Source organism: Danaus plexippus (genome assembly GCF_018135715.1).
Source record: "Danaus plexippus chromosome 3 unlocalized genomic scaffold, MEX_DaPlex mxdp_34, whole genome shotgun sequence".
Classification (NCBI taxonomy): Eukaryota; Metazoa; Arthropoda; class Insecta; order Lepidoptera; family Nymphalidae; genus Danaus; species Danaus plexippus.
The window spans coordinates 2040266-2050685 of NW_026869846.1; the positions used below are offsets into that span (position 1 = coordinate 2040266).

A 10420-nucleotide genomic window follows, 5' to 3' on the forward strand; every position below is an offset into this window, starting at 1 on the left:
TTACATTACTGATATTTTATATATATGTATTATTTTATAAGACGACGCAGGCGTCGACGCACACAAAGATAAGTGTTCCAAATAATTTGGTAAATAATGATCTGCCTCTATTTATTCCAAATCTACTGGTGCATGTGGCACGGAGAAGTGGAGTTGATATTAAAATTATTTTTTTAGGATCCTTAATTTTATTTTTTAAAATAACCATTATGGAAGTTCATTTCTAAATAGGCCTAAAGTTTTTGACAATGGATCTTCTAAATATTGGGAAAGATATGCAATGTTTTTTTTAAAAAACCATTTATACTGAACGGAATCGTGAAAGATGGAGTCAGTGTATTGCAGGTTTTGACGCTAATATCCTATGGAACTTTACTTACGTATGGTAAACATTAATAATAAGTTTAATAATAATTTTAATTTTATAAATGAATTACACTTTAACAAAAATATTTTTGATATTAACATAATATAATCAAATAATAATTTTAAAATAAAACTTCTTGCTACGTTTATTAATATCATAGAGTAATAATTATTTTCCTCGAATAAGGATATAAATATTTCTAAGGTCCTTATCATAAGGAACGAAACCTCTTCGATATAACTTCTGTGAGGGTGGTTCTATTTCGTGATAACCAAATCTTAAAAATTCGTTGGATAATTTTACAAATCTTATTTAATATAGAAATCTCATTAAATATAAATATTTTATTTTTTGCACAACGAAGTTCAAGCTTGATAAAGTCTTTAAAATAACTTAGCTATTAGAATACTTATGAAAGTTAAATCTTATTGAAAGTTTGTACTGTAATGTGATACACTAACTAACTAATGAATAACCGTTTGATCGTGTCATTAGATGATAGACATTACATTATACATAATGATATCCAAATTACAGATAATTAATTAGGGTATTTATGAATTAAAAACAACAAGAATATGTAATAATTATGTCACTATTTTATTTTAATCACTAAAAATCCTTAAGTCTACACCTTACGCCTTCTTCACATTTTTGTTTTTGTCAGTCGATTGCCCCTCATAGTAGTTTTCGCTGAAATAAAAATTATGTTAGCTATAAACATTTATTTTTCAATAATCTAATTTAAATTTAACCTAATCTTATAGCTAGATCTAATAGTTAATAAGTAATATCTTTGTCAAATGAGAAGCAGCCGCGATGGTTTGCTCTTTTGAGTTACAGACTACATCTTAGTCATAAACCGGTAGGACTTCTCGTTACCGCACACTATCGTGAGGTAAAAAACTCGTATATTTTATTTTGATGATGGCTCAAGTTACATGTAGTATAAAAAATTCTCACCATCCAGGTACATTTTCTGGTTTGTCACACATAAAGGTATCCTCATTGTAAACTTTTCCTGAAGGACAACTGCCTTTTTGTGGTTGAACACCGTTGCGGCAGATGTAGAATTTCTGGCAGTCCTCGGGATGGGGGAAAGTCGGGTGTGGCAGGGCTCGGCCATTGGGGCCAACTGTTTCACCATCGGGACATGTGAAGCCATCGTCGAGAACGTCTGAGGATAAATGAAAGATTATCTCAACGTATCTCTTTACTAGATAAAAAGATTAAGGATTATATTAGAGTTTGCTTGCTGACCCTTGGTTATTTTGTCACATGTGCGTTGAACGGATTCCTTCCAATCGCAATTAGAGGATTCTTCATCGAAGTAAAGGCCGGGAGGGCAGGGCAACTCATTGGGAACTCCATCTGAGCAGTAGTAAAATTTGTCGCAAGCCTGGAGATGAATGCATAAGTTTATTGATGTATAATGAAAAATTTTGATTTCAGACGAAGTCTCAAAGTGTTGTTGTTTGTTTAGAAAGAATAATATGCCATATTTGCATTTGCTATAAAATGTTTTATCATTTGCGACTTTAAGTGAAAATCTGATGAAAAGATATTTCTAAATAATGTATTTGAACAGATATGAGGTTGTTACTTTACCTGAGGATCAGGATGTTTAAAATAGCCATTTTGTCTTGGACAGCCCTTGGTTGGTTTTGGTTCTTCTGTAAATTACAAAATTAACTTATTATAACCTTATTAGTAGGAAATCGTTATTCAAATGACAAACACGAATTAAGTTACGACATTTTTGAACAACACTTGGGATAAATAAATCTGTAAATTTTCTTAAAGGCTACAAGTAAAGGCTTCTAACATTTACGTAAAAGTCATAAGTAATTATTTACTTACGTAATTCCTTTCTGTCTCCACAGTCCACGTTAGAAGGGATGTCACATAGCTCTTTCTTGGGGTTTTCGTCGTTAAACACCAGTCCATCCGGACACAGGCGTGACTCGGCCTCGCCTAGTAATTTTTTTATTTAAATAAATAAAAGAAATAATTAATAAAATTAATTTATTTACGGGCTATAACGAAATTATAAGAATTAGGGTGATTTGGAGAACAAGATACAAAATAAAATATATTAAAAGATATGAAAAAAAAAAAAACAGTTTAGCGATCTTTAAGTAACTTAATTTTTCTTTATATTTAGATTATTATACAAATATATAAGAATTCATCCAAAAAAAAATTCAAAGAATCAACCTTTCTTTTATCTGTTTAAAATGCCCTCTGCATTAAGAACTTTCTATTGCATTTATTTAAAATAAAACGACGAAAGACAAAAGTCCTTTAATATTCATTACAGTATCTCTTGAGCTGTTTTGTATATTTCTAGACAGTATAATACAGATATGACGTAACATCTACTTACGAAATATCTCACCATAAGCAAAGAAATAGTTAATTAAATTTATAATACAGTAATTTAGAGGTGTTGTTGCAGATTAATATGGTAATACGTAATTGCTTAAGATTTAAGAATATGTGAAATTCTTAACCAAGAAGGCATGACAGATACAAAATTTTTGTTCGTATAAAATATATGTTATAATTCAATTCAAATATGGCTAACATCTACAAAATAGACTCTTATAGAAGCAGTTATCTATATTCTAAATATCCAAGTTTTTATCATATACAAAGATTTTTTTCATTTTAACATTTGTCAAAGCACTTTAAGTCTAATCATCTAATATATACCCCAAACTGGATGTGACAATTACATACAAATGTGATAAATAGCACCTTTCTGTTATATAAAAATAATGGACGCACAACATTTTGCTGTTACTTTTACATACGAAGGTAAGCGACATTTACGTGCATTTAACATGTTAACCTTTCACACATGATACTGACCTTTAGAACATTTGTAATAGAGGTCGCATTGGTATGGATCTGCATAAAAACCGCTCTTCTCTGGACAGTCAAAGTCTTGGGCTGAAACTATACAAAAAAAAAAAAAATATTAAGCATTTAAATTGAATTCCACCCGAACATTCTATTGATATTACTTAAGACGAAATAAATCACAGATATTACATGCTATGCCATATTCGATAAGTGTGATTTCTTAACAATAAAACGGCTTACTTACTAGTGATTAGATTTTTAGAAAATGTTTTACGTGTATTAGTATTCCTATACTAAGAACCAAGTCGTGACCTCATGTGTGTACGCAACTTTCAGTCAGTCAGTGCAATTCGTTATAGACGATAATAATAGCTATGCTGCTACTTACAGACCAAATAAGAAACAAAATAAGTAACGAAATACGAAGATGAAATATATTGTCTTATTGTGTAAATCAAAATATAAATTATAATGACGGTATGTAAGTATCTACTTTAAAATAAAATATCTATTTTTCTTAAAGAATTTTATTATTTCCTACTAGCTTTTTAAACATATCAAATTAAGTAGTCGCTTAATAGAACAAATTATTTTGTGTATAAGAAAGTTTACAAAGTTAATTATAAACAACTTTAACTCTGTATATTGTTAGATACATTATTCTATTTTTGTTCAGTACGAACCTCAAACGAAAATGATTGCCGAATTCGTCCCATTTTACGCTACTTACACATTGGCCGTTCAACAATTTCAAGCTCACAGGTTTCGAAAATCCGATATACCGTGACAGTGTTGATTGGCAAAATTGCCCTTGCAAAACATGCATTTACAAATTGTTAGTGCACCAAATATTGTTAGGACGTCTGAGTGAAAGGAGGGCAATGACATGTTATAAATGATAACCGAAAAAGGACAAAAATTGATATACTTTTCAATTATATCAACGTATTCTATACAACGTGAACAATCGTTATACTTATAGATTTTATTTTTTAGTAACCATAGTAAATGTATGATTTATCTTTAAATTGACATCGTGTAACGAGTTGCAGTATCTACTTTCTATAATATTTCATCTGACCTGATAATTATATTCTCGACTTTGATTGATATTTAATCAATATTTAAGATCGTAAAGCAGAAATTAAATATAACTTTCTATATAGTCTTTATTATAATTATTATTACGTTTTGCTAACGCTTTTACTTGAAAGGGTGAAAAATTTTAGCTATTATATGTATATATGTTAGCCATTGGTTATATATTATTATTTTTGGAGAAATTTTATTTTTGGCTTATTTTTATGCCGTTTTTGCAACGGAACTTTTAATTTTTCTGGTATAAGTGTGAAGTCAGTCTATGCAGCAATGAAAACCGGTGATTCAAAGAAGTTATTTTTATACTCACTATACCAAAAAGAAGACATGTTATATCGGACAAACATATATTATTTCATAAGTTTAGAACTATATAAAATATAAAATTTATACACAAAAAAAAAACAGCCATAAATTAATACATAAATACATACACGTATTTTGCGGAATTTTTACGACAATGCACAATTTTTACTCTCAGAATGTGAGGCTACATACACAAAATTTATTTAAAATTGGCAATTATTATTCTAACCATACAAAAACGTAGCAGTTCCAGTAATTGCTACGTTTTAAATACAACCAACAACGCATAGTGAGTTACCGATGAGAGTGTTAAATTTATTGTTTAATGTGTAAGTTACATTTTGTAACAGAAACGGAAAATTGTTATGACGATAACCACAAACTGGAATTTGAATTTGCAATTCGTCCTTGGAGACCTTACTGTTACTTTCATAAACCTAAAGACAAATTGAACCTTATCAAATAGCTATAACCTAACCGAATATATTTAACGCATATAAATACTTAAAGAGCAATTAACTCGTAAGCATTGAGGATTTTGAATGACGTTTTGAACTGAATTCCGTTTTTTTACTTTTGCTAACCACCCGATGATAAATTCGTGAGGTATAATTGAATTTATGACGGTTATAAAACTATTTTATTACAGTCTTAAGGAGTAATATCAAACATATTATGAATCTAACAAGGTCTTGTCATTAAGATCCGTGTCCATTGCTTAAAAGCTAATATAAATACGGTTTAAAGCACTCACCCAGTCCGCAGACAGCGACAGTGAAATACAATAGACTTCTCATGTTGAACGAGAAAATTGATCTAAAAATTTAGCTTGTATTTTTTTAAATATAAGAACCACCCCAGAGCACGTGCGGTTCCCCTCAAAGGTTGCTCCGTATTGTGGGCTGTGGCGCATTGTGACCGGCGCAGGCGCAGGCGCCGCGTCGTACCGCATTCGGAGAAAGAGGTAGCTTTCCTAGAAAACTAGCTTGATTTTTGTATTCGTAACGTGTTTGATGAATTTGAATGTATGGTGCTTATTATGTAACGATTGAAAATTTTATGTTATAAATATAGTAAGTTAAATCTAAAACGAAACTTAATTATTTCCTTAATTATTTTTAATGCTTTCTCTGTAATTTTAATGACGGTATAGTAAATTTAAAAGAGCCTGCTATTAAAGTAAATAATGACTTGAGTAACATTAAGTTATCCTATAAATTTTGTAGTCTCGTATTTTTTTACGTCACAAATGTGTCGGATGGAAAATTTTTAATTTATTTTAAATATAGCTGAACAGGAAGCGCCTGAGGGCAACATTACCACAATGATGTAGGTACTTTTTAATCATCTACAAGACCGCCTCGATTTCATTACTCAAGGTTAATCTCATGGCAAGGAGCTTTTAATTTTTTGTTTTTTTATTTTAGCGGTTTTAAGTTTATGGTCACATTTACTTTACGATATCGATTTCCAAAAAGATAAAATAATTTTCGTTATATTCATTTTATTATTCATTAAAATTATTTTTTTTTGTTGCTTGTAAAAAACCATACATTGTGTTACATTTACCAGTAAACGAAATAACAATTCATATAATTATCCTAAATATACTTCCAGACAACAAGAACTGAACAATGGGCTCTTCGGACCCGAGGCACGTGTTCCGCTTTGTAATGAGTCATTCAAAGGAACATAAGAAATAGTGCCATTACTAAACATATTCTAAAATAATATAAATAAGACCCATTATGTTCTACACTAACCCTAGTAGTGTCAAAGCACGAAGTAGGCTGAATGCTATTTCCAATAAGAAATTTGTTGTTAATGTTCCCGTCTGTAAGACTTTATTTGGTAATTGATAGGAATTTTTATGTTCTACCATTTCATTACTTTATAGGGATGACAGTTGGTTAAGGTCTAGGTAATAAAGTCAGATAAGGTACCTAGATGTCTGACTGGTACATATAAATACTCCATCCTTTTCTATAACAAATATTCTCAAAGCTGGGTATGTTTGTGTGAAATGAATAGGAAAGTGTAATAAGCCCGACTGTTCCTAAAGGCGTTGCATGTGCTTTCTCTTTCACGACAAATTTACTCAATGATCACATAATTCGAATGATCTGCATCCGCTTCGTTGACGAGTTTAATATAGGAAGTATAAAGATATGTTCGAAGGTCTTGAAAGTCGGTCCCTCATAACATCCTCACGCTGTTCTTATTGGAACTGGTATTTTGTACATATATGGCAAATCATTCAAACAATAATGAAAAAAAAAATGACGCAACATGTCTGTGAAATAACTATAATAACTATAAATAAAAAATCGGAATGCAGCTGATAAATTGCATCATGCGAAATATTTGTATGAAGTTGACACAAAAAAATAATAATTAAGGAATAAGTTGGTACTCGGTTACTATTGCGAACTCCTTTTATATTGATTCGTAACTACTATTTCATGTTCTCATAAAGACAAGATTATTAAATTTTTAATATTTAGGAATCATACGATTTGGTACAAAGACCAAGGTAGCAATTTTTTTTACAAATTGTTATTACATATTAGATTTAAAGATGCCGCACGGTATATTTAACAGCGGTTCATATTTTTTTTCCACTTTAAAATTGTTTAATTTATGGTAGAGGATACTCTGACATTCGTACGGGAGTATGTTTCAACATATATACTTGATTTTTGAATTTAGAAACCGACTTGGTCGGCTTTTATAATAATATAATGTCAATGTACATGTAACAGCTGATGAAGTGAAATCTTAAATGATCCTGAACGAAGGCGAGTCTTTCTTGACATGTTATACCTTTCATTTTTAAAACGCCTCTAGTAAAATGTTTATCTGCTGTCTATCATGACATAGTCATCATGACATTGTGATTAGAAACAATTTTTATTTTAATTAAAATAATTTTATGTTTTAGATCTACCAACATATATAGTTCCTAATTGTGACTTCAGTCGAGACTGTTCAATTTTATTTCATTCAAAAGTCAATCCCGGATCGTGTTTCCTCCATTCTACACGACACTGGCAGAATATACTGTGCACGTCTTTGCACGGATGAAGAAAATATTATAAAAAAAAAATATATGTATATCTATAAAATAATTTTATTATTTCGAGAGTTTGTTTGCTTGTGTTTGTATTGTACTCAAAAGCGAAAAAGCTACCTTTCCGATGTAGGTCAAATTTTGTTTTAAGATAGATATATAGTTAAATGAATCTAAGGCTGTAAAATGAAGGAATTCTATATACTAATATAAAATAAACTAAATTAAGAACAATTCTAATATGACTTGTATTAATTTGAAAATCATGAAAGTCAACAGTTAGCTATATGTTTGTAGTTGTAAATAAATAAATTAGTTAATTTATACAAACGCGGAGTTTTGGTGTTGTGATGTCTTTATTATAACTAAGATATACCTATTAAAATAAGAATAGTAACTTGATTTAACAATTAATATATTGGTACAAAAAAAAAATCTTTATTTTATTTTGTCAGTATCCAGTAAATTTGTTGTTTAGAATCAGTGTATTAAAGAAAGAAGTATTAAAAATGATAATGACATTCAGTTTAGTACGAAAGAGGAGTAGTTGTTTGCATATATTTTTTATGATTGTTATAAATGTCTCGTATTCATTCATATTTACTACTAGTTATTGCATATGGCTTTACCCGCATAGGAAACCCAATTGACATACACTTCAGCCTTGAAAAACAACCTATAATCGTAGAAGTCATAGCAAAGCATACATATGGTCGAAATGAGAACCTCGTCGTTTTATAAAGTCGGTTAAAAAGTAACCTAATTTACTCAACATAATATAGTTGAAGGAAACTAATAAAAATTCTGTTAAAGTCGCTCCAGCTGTACCAAAGATTAGCCGAAAAAACAGACAGATAGTAAAACATTCTTAAAATTTCATTTTTGATGTAGGTATTGTATATCTACATACTTTCATACACGTTCAGTCACAAGCTGTTAATGTTGGAACTAAAAACAGATACTTCAATCTAATTGAGTATTACAGAAGTATATATATAAATGTATTCGAGATTATAAGTCGTCCAACAAATAAAAACGTTGACATTGGCAAAATATTCCACCATTCTAGTGCGAATGAACTTTTCTTTTTATTTTACTAACTCGTCTAGGCGCTAATGATACGTCAAATACATATTAAGGGAAATGTAATTAATTCAATAATTACAATGTAATGATTTGTACACATGAATAGACATCAATTACTATTTTCATGAGTCCTATCACCTCCATATATTTATCTTAAGGAATTCTAAAATATATTTTTACTTTCTATCTACCGCAACAACATGTAACGTGACAGATTTTGGCAACATGTTACGTAACGGTTCACATATTAGAGCAATAACCCGTCGTTTGTTCAAGTCCATGCAATGATAGCGATTAATATTTCACATAACTAAATTAGGTAACATAACAGGAACAATTACTATTAAGTAATGGCATTACGGGCTAAGTGTCTTTCAGTAAAGATCAGCGTGCTTAGTACGAGTTAGCATCGACACTGTATACAAATAACGTACGTTAATTAATGTGTTTACTTATGAATGAAAAACTGTATCTGTTACTTACTGTCTGTTTATGTTCTCACTTTACTTTTACTTAACGTTTATTAGATACCGGTTGTAAGCTTAAAGTGTTCTGTATGCTTCAATGATAACAATGGCTGTTGTCTTTATCATCTCAATGAGTTCAGCCTCCTTTCACTTGGTGAATAATGACTTACTTATCTAGATGTAACTTTAAATTAGTTTTCGATATTATAAATATATTGTCTCATATTTACATTGGATATAAATTATCCTCTGAATATATTTTTGTTTAAATTTCGTAATACAGGCCATTTATAAACAAATATTATTTAATACGTAATAAAAAGCAAACATTTTTGTGTGAGTCTATGTGTTAAGAGTCCCTTGTATGTGTGAGTAAATATTTTTTTACCTTTATTTGTATCGTATAAACTCACTAGAATATGATCTTCGCAAGTGATCTTTAGTCAATATTTTAGTTAAACAAAGTTGCTAAGATTCAATATATAAAAGTAACAAGCTTTTGAATTGACTAAAAACTAAGTCATTTATCATACCTACGATGGATTTATTTATTAATATCCTAAGTTAACTCTCAGAATAGTTTCTTATAAAATTGTACTAAAATAGCACTGAGGTATTTAAAAATTTATTGACATATTTAGAGTAGATAATTTTATGATTCACACATTAGTCATAGTCTAGACTGTGTTGGACTATTGTTCAAGTCTAAAGCATTTTGGTCGTGTTTCAGATATATCTACACTGACGCAGACATTACTGTCTGCAGTTAACTTGTTGCATTAAAAATTATATTTTTTGTTTGTTGACAAATAATGAAACATTTAAGGATATAGTTAAAAGTTTTTGAACGTTCATTGTTAGCATACAATAAAATTATCCACTATTATGAAAGATCGCTATGCGTGTATTATGAAAGCCTATTGTCTTTGACACAGTTACATATAAAGTCTCTCGTAATAGAATCTATAAAACCTACCACTAGTTTAAAATTCATACAATTGCTGATATATTTTATAATTAATACTATTTATACTTATATTAACTTTTCCTTGCCGGTTCGAGGTCTTTTGTATAGGATTTTCTCTAAGAATAACGTAATATTTGTCGGAGTAGCGCGCTCCGGATTATTATTAGGATCGATTTTCTTTATAGATTGCT

The 10420-nt window shown here is 29.8% G+C and overlaps 1 protein-coding gene across 1 annotated transcript; it reads right to left on the reverse strand.

Annotated features, from left to right (window-relative positions):
* Positions 1-944: 944 nt before the first annotated feature.
* Positions 945-5555, reverse strand: LOC116766727 (protein obstructor-E-like). Its single transcript, XM_032656797.2, has 7 exons — positions 5394-5555; positions 3242-3328; positions 2228-2341; positions 1976-2040; positions 1628-1766; positions 1331-1544; positions 945-1060 (listed from the first exon to the last, which is right to left on the reverse strand). Exons 1-7 carry the CDS (start codon positions 5434-5436, stop codon positions 1003-1005), a joined length of 720 nt encoding a protein of 239 aa, XP_032512688.1. The 5' UTR covers positions 5437-5555; the 3' UTR covers positions 945-1002.
* Positions 5556-10420: the final 4865 nt, after the last annotated feature.

Excerpts from the sequence above, each read along its gene's own strand:
- LOC116766727 (XM_032656797.2), bottom strand. The coding sequence starts at position 5,436 with ATGAGAAGTCTATTGTATTTCACTGTCGCTGTCTGCGGACTGG. Across the intron at positions 2,342-3,241 it reads CTATTACAAATGTTCTAAAG|GCGAGGCCGAGTCACGCCTG; the intron begins GTCAGTATCATG and ends AAAAATTACTAG. Across the intron at positions 1,061-1,330 it reads CCAGAAAATGTACCTGGATG|CGAAAACTACTATGAGGGGC; the intron begins GTGAGAATTTTT and ends TTTTTATTTCAG.